The sequence below is a fragment of the Seriola aureovittata genome, chromosome 12 (genome assembly GCF_021018895.1).
Source record: "Seriola aureovittata isolate HTS-2021-v1 ecotype China chromosome 12, ASM2101889v1, whole genome shotgun sequence".
NCBI lineage: Eukaryota > Metazoa > Chordata > Actinopteri > Carangiformes > Carangidae > Seriola > Seriola aureovittata.
In genome coordinates, this window is record NC_079375.1 from 11,997,215 (window position 1) to 12,013,855 (window position 16,641).

General features: G+C 39.7%; 1 protein-coding gene across 1 annotated transcript; it reads left to right on the forward strand.

Annotated features, from left to right (window-relative positions):
- The first annotated feature begins 2,269 nt into the window (after positions 1-2,269).
- Positions 2,270-16,352, forward strand: wnt3a (wingless-type MMTV integration site family, member 3A). The gene is made up of 4 exons (XM_056390488.1): positions 2,270-2,670; positions 7,670-7,911; positions 13,227-13,492; positions 13,586-16,352. Exons 1-4 carry the CDS (start codon positions 2,549-2,551, stop codon positions 14,063-14,065), a joined length of 1,110 nt encoding a protein of 369 aa, XP_056246463.1. The 5' UTR covers positions 2,270-2,548; the 3' UTR covers positions 14,066-16,352.
- The last annotated feature ends 289 nt before the right edge of the window (positions 16,353-16,641 follow it).

The following is a 16,641-nucleotide window of genomic DNA, read 5'->3' on the forward strand; positions in this document are numbered from 1 at the left end:
TCAAGTGTTATCTGCAAAATGTACCTAAAGTATCCAAACTAAAAGTGATTATTATGCAGCTGAATTGCCCCTGTCAAAGTTATATTATTATTGTAATATTATTATTATTACTGATGCATTCATCTGTAAGCAGCATGTTAATGTTCTAGTTTTTATTGGTGATTTAGTTTTAGCTGCTTTATATACTGTTGAGCAGTTCAATCTGCAGCAATGGATCATATTTTATAAAGAGATCATACAGTTTTCTATGGAAATAAATGTAATAACATAAAGTAAAATGCTTAATTTTGAGATGTAGTGAAGATGAAGTTGAGATAGTCAGGTAAAGAGGCCTGCAGATACATCAAAACTGTGCCTAAAAACAGCACAGTAAATGTACTTAAACCAGTGAATGTGGAAGCAATGATACGTGTGTTTTCAGTGTCTTCACCACATTTGCAGTGCACAGCTGTGTCCACTAGATGGCGCCAATGTCTTGTATTCGCGCTGCCTCCAGGGGCTTTAGGACGTGTGAACCATCTTTTGCCTTCTCCGGGAGACTCAATAAAGTTGAGCACTTGAACACATTTTTGGAAATTGGGCGGCAGACTCTATTGAGTAAATATTGTGTGACTGCAGGACAAATCAATGTACAAACAATCTGGAGGGAAAGGATCAGAAAAAAGGAAATCAAACACCGAGAAACTGATCAATGTCATACTAGTCCGGAGAACAGACTTATAAAAACTATTCAGGGTAAATGAACTGTCCATGTACACAGTTATGTTGTCGATCTTTATTTCCCAAACAGATGGAGATGTGTGCATTGGATCGGGCAGGTAAGGAAAGCTTCAAAGTCAACAGTTTGTGGGAGAAAAAAAATATTGGAAAAAAGAATAACAATGTTAAAATAAAATATTGGAATAAAAAATTCGTTTCACTCATAAAATCACAGAAGGTTCAAGTTGCCAAAAAACACGCAGTGTATTGTGGGCTCATTAGGTTCAGCTCTGTCTCTTTTCTATTGATCACAGCTTAAATATCTTGTTGCTAAAAGCGTCAGTAGAAAAAACCAGCATCTTTAATATACATATCTATAGCTACACATTTAATTTCTGACTATTTTTCTTAACCTACTTTTGGTCATAAATCTCCCCTAAACGTTTCCTTTTTCAGTCCCTTCAAGCCAAGAATGTGAATAAAGTCTTGATTTATTATTACTATTTATGAAACAAACAATTACTATTATTAATATTTGATAGCGTAGGCTGTTGAACAATAATACAAGCTGCCTTACTGTAAAGAAATGTGATTCAAGTGAATGAATCACTTGCGTTAAATTTAGAAATTGTCTGTTTTGTTTCCTCCATACAACGCTATTAGTCACTGATGTTGCACAACTAGGACTAGGATTTTTTTTTTTTTTTTTTTAATCTTCAGATAAGCATCAGTGCCTGCAAATGGAGAGACCGGTCCACCTCCTATTAGATCAGCTATCAACAGCCACTTGACATTTAGAAAGAGAAACAGCCATTTAAACTCAGTGGTGCGGCCAATTTTAACGGATATTTTCGTTGGAATAAGAAGTCTGGCAGCTCATCGTGTAGGAAGCTTTAAAGTTATAGGCTCTTCAAGCTGTGAACACAGTGCAGTTACAACAAAGCATGAGGTAACATTTGTAGAAAGAACAACTTATCCTTCTTTAATTAATGCTGAAAATATGGCTTTTTTTAACTACACCCCAGGATGCCTTTAATTTATGACAAGAACATTAATGTCACTGTTGTGGTTTTTGGCATTTTGCAATCAAATTAAAAGCATTTAGTGTTTTGACATAAAGCCAACGATTTTTGTTTTTTTATTTCACATAGTAGCCTAAAGAATAAATAATTTCAATAGATGACCAAATCGTCAGGGATTTAAATTGGAAAACTCTAATAGCAATTTACTCTATAGTTTCATTCACTCCGCAGAAGAAAAAAAACTTCCAAACTACTGATTTTTACATTCATGGCAAACAGGCACAAATAAAGGACTGGAGACCTTCATAATGGTCTCAAGCAATTCACACATATTTATTTCTGCATTTTAGAAGCTTCAAGCCAGGGAGTGAAATCCGGACAGGTTGTTATAGCTACGCAATCCACAGGGGTTCCGATGTCTATTTAAAACCCCTCAGACCCTCCCTCTCTCTCCTTTAAACAACATTATATATCACACACACACTGCATGCTAATGCGACCAATTCTCAGTGAGCACTAAAACACATCTTAAAATTGTCTGAGTTCAAACTGCCTGACTAGGCAACAGAGGGAACATATCATCAGAATTCCCCTTTGGCAATACCTGCCGATTGGGTCCTAAAAAAAAAAAAAAAAAAAAAGGCAGCAGCAGCTTTCAACTTTTAATATTTTGGATCCTGCCACGAGTATACGCGACAGAGAGATTCTCCCTCAGTTTTTCTGGGGGATAGGAATAAAAATCCATCGGCGGAGATCCGAGTTTTTTTTTCCCCTGTCTTTTTTTTTTTTTTTTTTTTTGGCTCTGCAGTTCAAACCTCTGTGCGCGTATGAGCGCGCATGTAGGCATTCTGCTGGAGATGTTTTGCGAAACTTTAAGGATGATATACCTTGGATGTTTCCTGTCGCTCTGTGGGCTCACGCATGTCATGGCAAGTTATCCCATCTGGTGGTAAGTTTTTATTTTCATTTTATCCTGGGCACTTTTTTTTTATGTTGAGGAGCTTCTGTGTCAGCTCGAGCGGTTTTAGTTGTAATTTCGTTTCTGACAGCAGCGGAGCATTTCGGTTAAGTTGTTCCAGCTTGATTTCGCCTGACGTGTGTTAACTGTCCGAGGTGAGGAGAGTAAATACGTGAGTTATTGACATTTTTCATTTTAAAACTATAGCAGAGAATACAGCTGTTAGAGTCCAAAACTAATGGAGAAAAACATATTTTTCTAAAAGTCTCTATCTTCTTGTTTTGGTTATTTTTTTTAAAAGCTGAGGAACATTTGCTGCACGAACAATGTGATTTGAATGAGAGCAATTTTCATATTCAGAGTGCAGCAGGTGCAAAGTTTGTGTGTTTACAAGTGTGTGTATGCGTGTGCACGCTGGTCCACGCATGTGTGTATGGCGGGGTTGAGGAGTGGGAGGGGTGGGGGGATCAAAGTGGCACAGAACAAGGATGAAATATGAAATGATGCCCCGAGTTTAGCCTTATAGTGCTTAATATGCTTGAACACGCTGATAATATAATGTATCATTTATGTAATGTCAATTATTTATGGAGGATATGTGAAATAGAGTTTTTTTTCCTTTTCCGACTTGAGACACTAAACATAACTGAAGGCTCAGTAACCAAATTGACCACAGTTTGACAAGTAGTAGCAGCATCTGCTGCCATGGATATAGGCGTCTCAGTCCACCACTTTTTCTTTTCTCCATCAGTTTTTTCAGTTTTCTTTCCAAATGGTCTCAGAAATCAAAATCTTGACATATCACATTGCATTTTAGGACTGCAGCATTTAACATTCATGACACTGACATGAGGTCTGTCTTGAATTTCCTGTCTGTCTTTAATTACGTGACACTACAGAGTGTGCACTAATGACCTTATAAATGAATGGTGCAAAAGTCATATTTAAGAAATGAAGGACTTGTCAAATATTGTCAGCACTGTTTATTCACATTTTCTTTTCTGACAAATACGCGGTCACATCCTCTGGAGGAGCTCTTGTCTGGTTTTACAATGTTCATGCTTGATCCATCAGCTGCACACATCAATTACAAATGTCTTTTTAGCACTAAACAAACAAATGATGCCTTTTTTAAAAAAAATAAATAAATCATTCACTATTTGGGATTGCTTAGATATTGGGTGTACCCTAATCTGCTTCCTTTAATGGGTCCCCTGGTGGTATTACTGATTTGAAACTAATTACATGCTCAGCTGGAAGGAAATCCTGATGTAACAGCGGGTCCTCTGGACCAAGAGATGAAAAAAAAAAAAGACAAATCAGTAGACTCCTGACTCTAAAAGACATTGCACTGCAGTGAGTTCTTTTCCAACTTATTTGATCTTCAGTATATTTGTTGAATGGTGTGTGTTTTACCATCTGATAGGAGCATGTTTTGCACTTTTTTTGTTGGATGCCAGTGCAAGTCCATGTTGTGTTCTTCTCTTGCACACTGGCAAATAGAGCAAACAAAAACCTTAGATTTCAATAAAATTTCACTTCCATAAGAGTGTTTTTTTTTCTTTTCTTTTTTATGCAGCCAGCATGAATGGCACAATAGAAGGCAGGTTTCCACTATGTCATAATAGAAACCCTGCAGCAAGTCAAGAACTAACTTCTGTGCTGATGGTTTGATTTTGTAGGGTGGGTCAGTTCATTGATTGAAGAGTGCAACTACAGAAGCAAAAGAGTGGCAAGTAAACATGAGAGGAATAAGTTAACTGTGTCATTCCTACCAATACAAACAATCTTTCACCGCAGAAGTAGCACATGAAGTCACCTTTAAGCTCTTAGTATTACTGAAGGGTATTTTTTTTTGTTTGTTTTTTTTTTTTGCAAGACTGCTGATGTATCATAGCAACTCATCCCAAGTCAAATAATGTGGTTCCTTTTGGATTGCACTCAATGTGCCTGCATTGTCGCTCCATTTGCAAACAGAATATCAGCTATCTAAGAGCTATCGCTTCTGTGAAAAGCAACTGGGGCTGTTTTGCTGACAGAAGCTGCTGAACTTGGCTTCAAGTGGCCACTGGAGCTGCATCACACTCAACCTCTGCACCACAGTAGTCTGTTGGGATACGGATCCGCACTAAGACAGGTTCATGTCTGTCTCTTCTCGACCTGCCATGACATAGCAGACGCCACCCTACCACCCCCTTCCCTAGTCCACCCCACCTTAGAAGATAAATACCTGGAGGTGAAAGCTTGCCGCACATTCCTTTTCCCAAACATATTCTCTTGATGTCAAAGTCGGCTCCAAGGCCCCAGGGCCCACGAGTAAAGTGGTAATTCTAAGGTACCCTGCTTGGGCTTGCTGAAATATGCATTAAACCTGCTCTGGATACACTTAGATGAGAGGGGGAAAGTCGGTACTGAGACAAAAATTGAATGTGATATATGTTTTTGCTTAAGTATTTATTTGTAACAGTTTTAACTAAAGTGTTCATTTGACAACACAAATCCTCTGATTCTTTACCAATTACACTGAACATCAGTTTCTGTGGAGGGCAGCTGGTCTGAGGAGATAAATGGATTTTTGTCTCAAGGGAATTAGAGAGATTGAAGGCAAGACACATGAAATACTAGCAGTTATGTTTGAATATTTGTTGGAGCTGGTATCTAACCACACCATTCTTAATGCAATAGCTTCTTTAAAAAAAAAAAAAATCATAAATCATCCCATGGTGGAACATGCCCTGCCTCATCTCTTAGGCCATTTCCTAACACAAGAAGAGGTGGCATGAATTACTCAGCCCCACTGAGACAGACACAGAGACATGCATGAGTGGAGCAACCTAAGCACATTGACTCATCACGATGGTTTTGGGTGACACGGTTCAGGAGGATGACCTGGCAGAAATGCACACAAATAAGGTGTAGTCCTGATGAGGCACATCAAAGACTCTGCCCCAGAGTAAACTCCTGTGTGTCTGAACAGAGCCAATCACATGAACAAATCTAGAGTTGTTCAGCTTTCGATAGGAGCTGGTTCCTGCTGCGGAGATGCATTTGATCATTCACTAATACAAAAAATCTTTTCCGACAAATTTTTATCCTCTGTAGAGGAAAGACAAAGCAGAGGAGGTTCAAGACTAGGCTGACAAGTGAGTACTGCTTATAAAAACTACAGGCCTCCCATCATCTCCAAAAAACATATGATGAACCCCTGATCAGTTGTTGTACATTGCACACTTCTGCCCTGTTTGTTGTGTGGATTTGGGGCAGTTTAAGATGTGGACTCAGGTTTCTACTGGGAATGATGTGCTTCAGGATGTATGGACTGACAAGGCCAAAGAGAGGTCAATTTTGTAATAGGAGTGCTTGTTTATTGATGGATGTGGTAGACAAACCTCAGACAAATGTGATTTCCTCTGAAGCCATTTTCAACTTGCCATTGCTCGCTTACTAGATGTCTCATTTATGATTAACTGGAGAGGTCTAGTCTGTAGAAATTAGGCAAGAAGTTCTGTTTAAACCAGTGTGACACATAACTCTGACATTTGCTTGGGGATATAAAAGTATAATTCACTTACAAGGTCAGCTAATGGCTTACACACACACACAACATTAAAGCCCAAACTTGAAATTTAAAAAAAAAAAAAATATCAGCCTTTAAATTTGAGGACATAATTGAGGTATTCAAGGTCAGCATGTTGGAGGCCGTCAGATGCCGTCAGCCAGGGGTCATTTTGCTGAGGAGATCTTTTCTTGGGTTGTGAGGTTTTAAAGGAAGCATGCCTGAGGCCAGTGTCAGGAGTTTTGGTAATCTTGTTGTGATCAGCGATTAGTCCTTGAACAACAGCAAGCAGGTCATCAGATAGTGAGCTAAGTGAGCAGCAAAGACTGCACACGTCCCTCTGGCTCTGACTTTGTGCAAAAGCTACAGTAACTGTTATCAAGCCCATATCACTCAAGGGAGGATCATCAGGCTACTGCTGCCAGTGTTCCTTCTTAAATAGACAGGTGATGTGAAATGAGGACTTGTCTGGGTTGCCAACAAGCTACTTTGTAGCTACTCTGCAGAGCATTTGCCAAAGATAATAGGAACTGTGCTATTAAATAATCACATTGTCAAAATATTGATTTTGGTGACATTTCAATAAAAACTGAACAGCTCAGGTCAGCGGGTCATGCAATTATAGAGAAAGGGTGTTTGTTTAGCTGAACTACAACAATGCTTACACCTTTATATATTACTTTTATGTCTTTTATAGATACATACGTACATAGATCGTATAAGCCAACTCTCTCTGATGTGGAAATGACTGTTCCTTAAAATTGGCTCAGTCATATACTATGCAATTGTACAATGGATGTCCCATTTCTGTGATTACTAGTTAGTAAAAGTCCTAATTGAGAGAACACACAAAATAAAGACAGAAAGACAGAGAGAAAGCAATAAAGGCAGTGAGACAGAGAGATGTAATCAGTGAACCAAGTTTGCACTTGTTGTACCTTCCTCAAAGGAAAAGGGGGGTTGGGTTCAGTGTTACACTTAATACACTCTCTGAAGTTTCAGTGTAGGGTTTGCACTCTTATTACCCTAAGCTGAAGGCCTGTTAAGTGTGCGGACAGTTAATAACAAGGTGTAGTTTTCCAAGTTGTCAGCTTAAGGTCTATGAAGACCTCTAGATGCATTGTGGACTTTCATCTCAGACAGAAACACTGCCTTCTTCTGTGGCAGCAGGGCTGCAATTTCAATACACACAAAGGCCAGGTGTCTGCAGAAAGGGTAGTTGAAGGGATAAAGGATGGACGCCTAATGGTAGCATCTGATACAGCAAATAAACACACACAATTAAACATACACAGACGTAAAATTACCATGTGCCTCAGAAGGGAAATCGGTCTTTAACTTCAGTGGTGGTAAATCAATAGATAAAGACACAGATACCAAGGTAAGATGCAATCATGACAAAACACTGACACTCTGACTTCCCCTCTCCTGTAGGTCGCTAGCAGTGGGCCACCAGTACTCATCACTGGGTACTCAACCTATTCTGTGTGGCAGCATCCCAGGTCTGGTGCCCAAACAGCTGCGTTTCTGCCGGAACTACGTTGAAATCATGCCCAGCGTGGCCGAGGGGGTGAAGATCGGCATCCAGGAGTGCCAGCACCAGTTCAGAGGCCGACGCTGGAACTGTACCACAATCAATGACAATCTGGCCATTTTTGGGCCAGTGTTAGATAAAGGTAACGTTGCACAGCAAACAACTGTTTCTCATGCGCTTTCTAACATATATAAGACCTTTTTCTGCTGCTATTTTTCTGCCATGTAAATAACTTCTCAGTGTGCGTAAGGCCCATAACCAGATACTTTCAAGCCCAACCACTAAATTCCTGGTGTTGTGATTTGTCACCGTCACCTTATTGTGTTTCTATGTTTCTTATGTTTCTTGGTTCTTCAAACCACCTAAAAAAATGAAAGTGGCTTATTGTATCTTTATGATGATTAACGCTTCCATTAACGATCCAATATTGTCTATGTCTTATATTTGCATAAGCAAAGCCGCATTCCCTGCGCGCAACATTCATTATGCTCATTCAAATCCTTGTTTAAATAGACTTTGGACTGAACAAGCTCTAAGCAGGCTGTATGCACGAAATAATGTACACAATTAAGATGAGTGAGTTCTATCTTGTTGGAGTTTTCTTTAGGAGGAAATCCCCTGTGATTGTTCTGCTGTACTTTCCCCTGAAGTACCTTTATATAAGATTTTGAGCTGAGTTACAGAGTTTTCCAAAATACATTTTTCCCATTAGATTTTCTGATGATGTATTATGACTTTCAAGCCTATTTCGGGGGTGTAATTGTGAGCTTAGGCTATCCAAGCCCCATTGTACAATACAAAATTATATTTCCAGCCTTTTTTACACAGTGTGTTTGCCATCTACCACTCTGGTACAAATTAAGCCAACAAGGGTTTAATGCCTGCAGCAAGTAGATAAGATGGGGTTTTTTTGCAAGTATTCTTTCCAAATTGACTCTTAAAATTGGGAATGACTGCAGAATTTAGAGATGGAGGTTCGGGGTCTAAACTTGTCACCTACTTTGCAGAAGACTGATGTAAACACGGGGGGGGGGGGGGGGGGGTTAGGGAGGTTAGTTGGGGCAATTGCTTTTAATAAACTCCTGAACCAGTTGAGAGAAGAGGCTAGGTGGCTAACGATGGGGGTTCTCAATCTGAGCCCTTTTGTGGTGCAAAATGCCACCACATCTCTCCCATTGCTTCCCCTCCCGGGCCTAAATTGCAGGGGTAGTGAGTGGAAAGAGGAGGCAGCTACTGGGCTTTAGTAAATCATTTTGATTGGATTAAGGTCACTGAGGCCCTTAATAATGTGAGAGGTCAAAGTGGCTGGATTAAGTGCCTTTGTCAGAGGCCAAGGAGACTGACTCAGGGGCTCACAGGCCTTTGATAGGGCTTAGTAGGAGAGGGCTTCCATTTCATTGGATTTGATTGATGCTGGTGTTTGTCTGTGCAACAGGGCCATTGTCCTCACTGGTGTCTGTTTGTCTGTGATTCAGACTGTTGTGTGTCAGTTTCCTCCTGCCTTTTTTGGGGGGGCAAAGCTGAAAGGAAGAGTAGGTGCCTTTATTGGCTTCAGAGACTTAGTTCCTATCAGTTAGCCCATCACTGCCCATGTCCTCCTCACCTTAACCAAGGGCATTAGTTTGTTTTACAGAGGTGGATTAGGCCGAGTACTAGAAGAAAAAAATTGTTTAAGGATAGAAAGCAATCCTGCGAATTGAGTTGAGGCTTCAGTTAAAAGAATGAAAACATTTTACAGTTCCTGTTTGCGGAAATGCTTTAATCATTTACACAACCTCCTTTCAAATACATGTGCACAAACATGCTCATGCCAGATGTGACCACACACAAAGATTCACCCACCTAAATGCACACTGTCATACTCAAACCCAACATTATGTACCAAAACATAAAACAGTGTTACGTTATTCCTGCCTGTAAAATGGACGTATTCTTCTTTTTGTGCATGTTCTTGCTCCCTTACACATGTTCTGATCCTCTCTCTATGTTTCTCTCTCACTCCACACCCCAAATCATGAGCCCTTCCTCTAGGCTATGTCTGCGTCAGCACTCATTAATTTACATTAACTAAAGTGTCAAAACATGCTCTGCTGGAATCTGCCTGTGATGAAAGGTAATAGAAAGCTGCGCAGGTGTTCTTAGTCCACAGAGCCGATCCCAGAGCTGTTTCGGCATTCTTGGAATTTACAGAACACCTACCTACTATATGGGTATAATCAGTCTCCAGTTTACGAGTCATATGATAGAATTATTAAGGGCAGCTTTGCTATAAAAAAGTGGACAGCCACAATTTCACAGGTGTTACCACCCATGCAGGTATGGACATGCACCGTCACTATTCTATTTGAAACCATTAAATTGAAATGAGGGTCATAGGAAACTCCTGTTACGTAATCTGTAAAGCATGTGGAGGGAACTGCAAAGTTTTAATACTGTAGTAGCTCTGACTTATCTAACCTCCATTCCCTTTAGGTGCTTCTGCCCTGACCAGGAAATCCATTTAATAGATCATCCTAAATCATTAGGTCCCATCTAAACTAACTGGGAAAAGGTCAGGGGACGTGGGTTACGACCTACGACCTGAGGATGAGAAAGTGTAACTATTTAGGATGAGCTAAGAGGTCTCTGCTTTTCATGAGACGTATGTCTCTCCATGCTGGGGGAGGGAAACTAGCGCACCAGTATATCATTAACTCTGGGCAAGAAAGAAAGAAGGGGTGTGGTAAATGGAGTTGATGGGGGGACCTTAGCCCCACTCCCCGCTGGGCACTGCTCAGAGCACAATATCTTCGCAACCATGAGATTAAGCAGGAGAAAAAGTGCTTTTCCCCATTCACACGCCCTTTAGATTGTTTTATTAAACCATTTGAATAGGGATTTCCCCGTCTGCCGACAAGCGGGGTCCAGCCAATGCATAGTTCTCTGTTGCTATGACTTAACTTGGTCCCCACTAATCACTGGCCAGGGCAAATTTCATATAAAATATCTGGGGCCATTGTGGGACTAACACAGCGTGACAGTGGCAGCACAATAGGGGATTCAACCCCCCAGCAGGTTGTAGGGACCACTTGGCCTGCCAGGATCTGGCAAAGTTTGGTGGAGGAGTATTGTTGTATTGAGGAAAAGTGTCCTGAAATACCATAAATTGGTTGTAAAAGTAAGAAAAGGAGTGGAACTAATGTAAGAGCTGGTGTTTCCAGGTCAAGTATGCTCTGCTATTACAGGTGTGTTGAACTCCAAATGTTGACACCATGTTATATCAAGCATGATATGTAATATCAGTGGTCGTTTGATAAAGTACAGTATATCTACCACACACTCGGTTAAAAATATGCCTTGGCATCGTCACCAGGTTTACATTGTAGTGCATAGACTATCAATGTTCTGCATTGTGTTTAACATTTTTAGTAAGCATTTAGAAAACAAAAAAATTATTTCATGAACTCAACTAAAAGCTTGCAGCTTAATGGTGAAAGTTTCTGTACTGTCAATAGGAGCTTTATAGACAGTGACAGCATTACTCGATACACAGATATTTACGTATGTATGTATCAAAACCAGTATTTTGTAAATATTAATTATGTAATGTATTGAATCACTTTTCATTGGGGGCAGTTCATGTTCTCACAATTTGTTGTTCACAGCCTACTTCTAATCTTTTATTTTCAGCCCCTCAAACACAGAGACACCAGGACATATTGAATTTGGATTTGAATTTGAATCAAGAAAATCCATTTTTCATCTCTCCCCACTTACACTCTGTCTGCAGCATCATTGCCCTTCATCCATAAGGTCATGTTTCTAATGGCGTTCCCCAAGGTTCTGTTTTAGGTACACTTTGCTTCACATTTTTTATAAGTAATGATCAGCATTCTTTGACTAACTAGATTAAATTATATTTCTATGCTGATGATACAATATTGTATATCAGAGCAGAATCTAAATAAACTGACACCCAAACCATGGGTCAAATGGTTCAAATGAGGATTATATGCAGGGAGAGGCTTTTATACAATAGGAAATCTAGTTACAGAATCCCTTATCAGCACCTGAAATGGAATCCATTGTATAAATACCTTGACATTTTAGATTGATGTAGTGCTAACACCTCCAAAATTCACTTCAACTCACTCGTATCTCACAAATTTAAAACATGAAGGTCATACTTGGTCGGTTTTAGATGATGCATGGTAATATGCAATTAATCACTCTAGACAGTTTCTTCCTGCTGTGACTAAATCCTACAACTTTCAGGTACTGTGATTACAAAAAAATTGTGAAATGACCTGCGGTGGATGCAGTAAGCAGGACTTGAGGAAGGAGAGCAGATGTTCACATGTAACATTAGTGTAAACATTAGTAACCTTGTGCACATGCAGTAGTAGTATGAAGTGGGTGGTGGAGGATGCCAGTAGACCTTTTCTCTTGCATCATTGTTTCTAATGCCCTTTAGTCCTCAAACTGGTTGGAACCTGCTGTAAGGGAGGTGCTCCTACTCCCTTTAGCTTTATATTCCTCCCTTCTTTCTTTTCTTTCTTTCCTTCTGTCGTTCCTATTTTTTAGACGAAGACATGCACATGGACTGCTTCTTTCTTTCTGTCCCCCACACGCATTCACACACTCTCCCAAACTATTGATCTTTAACCGTCTCTGTTTATCTCTTGATTCTCTTTCACATTGTTCATTGTGTCATGTTTACCCCTGGTGTTTCCACTTTCTTGAGCTTATTCTCTCTGGCTTCTATGATTGTGCAAGACCATACAAGTACATATATTCAAGGCAACCTTCCTGCCATAATGAGTCCTGTTAAAGCAGGGACTGCTGAAGCATGCAGTGTCTTTCCTTCTGTAACAGTTGTTTGGGATTGCATATCTGGACGCTACAGTCCTATCTCTGTGTTGTGTCTATGACTTGTCCCCTGATTGTGAGGCTGTTTCCTAACCTTTCAAAAGCTTAATTGAGTCTCTTAATTATAGCCCTGTCAAGCCCGTCTCTTCCTCTCATTTCCCTAGAAGATCCTGAGCCCTCTGAGTCATCAGTTAGCTATGTCAGACAGAGACATAGAGGCCTTTCTGGTCTTATTCATAGACAGGACGATTGATGTCTGGGCTGAATGAACCCACGCACTGGTACACCTGGGTAGATACGACCTAAATAATGTAGCCTACCTCTACACTATAGTATGTATAGTTTGTTTGATGTTGTCTTGTTGGTTTGGGTTAAGAAATATTTGTTTATGCAATTACACATGAACGAACACAAGCAGATGTCCATATAAACAGCTGGTGACTAGCAATTTTTATAAATGTGATCCTGAAATAATCATTAGCATCAGTTACTCATGTGATAAATCTACTGTGACTATTCATTTCTGTTCCTGTGGTCTCTGCATCATAGTGCCGTTCAGAATTTTTCAAATGGCATATTTCTTACAGATTTGTGTGATTCTCTTTCCAGCCACTCGAGAGTCAGCATTTGTTCATGCCATTGCCTCGGCGGGAGTGGCATTTGCAGTGACCCGTGCCTGTGCTGAGGGTTCAGCCACCATCTGCGGGTGTGACACACGCCATAAGGGCCCCCCTGGTGAGGGATGGAAATGGGGCGGCTGTAGCGAGGACGTGGAGTTTGGGAGCATGGTGTCACGGGAGTTTGCTGATGCGAGGGAGAATCGCCCTGATGCACGCTCAGCCATGAACCGCCATAATAACGAGGCAGGAAGAATGGTTAGTTTTCTGAAAGTTATTTTTTTCTGATTGTGTGTGACAGTTTTTCTACTTTCAGATGTTTAATTGGCAAATGTTTTTTTTTATCCATAGTCCCTCAACGACAACATGTTCCTGAAGTGTAAGTGCCATGGTCTTTCGGGTAGCTGTGAGGTCAAGACGTGCTGGTGGTCTCAGCCTGACTTCCGAGTTATTGGTGACTACATGAAGGATAAGTATGACAGTGCATCTGAGATGGTAGTGGAGAAACATAAGGAGTCCCGTGGCTGGGTGGAGACCCTGAGACCCAAGTACAACTACTTCAAACCCCCAACAGAGCGCGACCTGGTTTATTATGAAAGCTCACCTAATTTCTGTGACCCTAATCCTGAGACTGGCTCCTTTGGCACTCGCGATCGCATCTGCAACCTGACATCCCACGGCATAGACGGGTGCGACCTTCTGTGCTGCGGGAGAGGTCACAACACCCGGACTGAGAAGCGGAAGGAGAAGTGCCACTGCATTTTCCACTGGTGCTGCTACGTCAGCTGTCAGGAGTGTGTGAGAGTCTACGATGTGCACACCTGCAAATAGGGACGTCCTGTTCTCATCTTTAGTCACCAAAATTTAAACAGGCAGAAGATCAAATACAGGAACTTTTCTACAGGACATGAGGAGCTATAAACTTGTCTGACCTGTCCATGGACTCCAGTGGCAGACATAAACGGCCTCGTGTTTAGAGCTGTGATGCTAAGAAGAGCCAGTCTCTGTCTTAATCGACTGGAACAGTTGAGAAGATGTTGACATGACAAAGCATCACCCGTATGAACTGTGATGGTGGTGATGATGACAGCAATGTTAATATCTATAGCATTGACGAAAGGAGTTTTCATGTACTGACGTAGGAAAGGAGAACTGTCAGCTAAATGACAAACACCATATTGGTGATTTTCTTTTTTTTCTGTAGTTACTTTTGTTGAGAATAGTACAGCACTGCCAATGCTTTCAAGTCTATGGGGCAAACAATGGAAATGTCACATTTTCTTCAATGTTTTATAATCAATTGTTTTTGCCACAAAAAGTGACAAACATTTATGAGCAATTTACATGATTTAACACCCAACAGCATGCATTCTCCTCCTCAACATTATTAGTATGTATGTGTATATCTGAAAACTAACATTATCATTGTGTGAGTGAGTATTTGTTTTATAGTGCTAATATGTTACTGATGTTTGGGTAAGAATGCACTTGCACCTGAGTGAATGTAGTTATTACTGCTGTGATGTGTTTACATGTTCACAAATTCTTAAGCTAACGAGTTAATATCTGGTTTAAATTACTAATTTTGTTTGAGAGTAGACATGAGCCACATCCACCGAACACTGGCAAAACAAGAAAATACACAGTCTGCACATTTCATTAAACACCTGATAAACACTGGAAGCTTTTTTCTTAAGAGTAACAACGCTTTGAATGACCAAAGACAAGAAAAGAAAACCCCCTGTTAGTCAACGGTGGTGAGAGAGCTGTAAATGAATCTGAAAGGTCAGCACTTGTGTCCTGTTGAGAAATATGAAGCATGTTCTCCTTGTTTTTATCAGTATTAGCATTGTCTCATGTGATTCGGTTTGGGGAAAACTGTTATTTATACAAATATAATACTCTTTTATTTTGATATTTGATCAGATAAAAGTTAATTCTGTGCTCCCTGAGAAAAAAAACACAAATGGCAAATAAACCGCAAACCAAGCTGTATCATATAAGCTCTGTATAATGCAGTATAATTTGCAGTTGCAGTAAAATAATGACCAAAACCTGTGCATGTGATGATTCTCAACTGTGGCTTATTGTTCCCCAAACTAAACAACAAGCAGCATCACTGAAACTATCAAGACTTCCCTTATTTTAATGCTGCTAAGTAAAGTTAATATGTGTATGTGTGTGTGTGTTTAGGTCCTTACAAACAGTGTGTCTTTGTCTATTTGTCTTATATGTTTATTCTTGTATGTATTGATTCTTTCTGTGAAAGAAAAATATTATATATAGTTTGGAAAAAATGTGAAGTTTTGACTAATTCTTACAGTAATTCCCATTTAACCACATAGACCAATATAGAGTTTAGGTTATTTTAGTCGTCTATGGATTTTGTAGTTGTGCCAAACATCAGGGCAAAAATGATTCATGTTTCTCTCCCTTAATTTGAGAAGATGAAATACAATACAGTATTTATTTATTTGGAAAGTGAAAAACTACTGAAAGAGACAAAAACTTTTTGCAAGTGGGTGCACCATTTCACTGAGAGCCTTGACTATGGAGAGATGTGTAAAGTCACTGATGAATTATTGTTCACAGCCAATGTAATGCTATGTCTCAGGCGTGTATATTTTTCAGTCTCTAAACAAATATGCCCACCCGTGATAACTTTACATCATGACTAGAAGTAATAAATGAACAGCCATAACCAGTTTCACATTTAAGTCATTTTTTAATGAACTACACAGCAACCATCATCAGTACAAGAACTGTTATCTTGCTGTACACTTTATATGTGATTGATTGCTTGTGTGGACAATTTGCTTATGTTCTAATTTTTTGTTAAGTCTGTAAATCCAAAGTTTTGTACAAAATAGTTATTGCGTTTTTATGGGTTTCTAAAATTGGATGTTTTTTTATGATTATTTATTTCATGCTATGTACATATTAGTGAGTAAAAATATATATTTGCAGAAAATACTTTTTTTTGAAACAGTGTTTTGACTTGTAACGCTGTAGCCTTTTTACCTCATATCTGTTTTTCCACTGACTCCACACAGGTATCGTTTATCCTGCTGCCTGTAGTAGATTTCTAAAGTTAACTCTTTAACACCAAAATAAAACAACATAAACAACCAAACTGTTGTTCTGTTATCTATAACTGAATTTAACTTGTAACTAATCATTTTGTTGACTTTTGTGAATCATGACTGCGAAATAAGTATAACAAAAGATGAATTATTGGCCAATGCGCATGGACCTGTGACCATGACAGCTTATGTGGGGAATGGGCCATCGAGCATACAAAATTAGTTTATAATGTGAAGCTGATATTACAATGTGAAATTAAGTTAAAAACCAAGGGCTTAGGTTTGGTCTCAACATTGGTAGTGATGCAACAACCCTCCAAAACA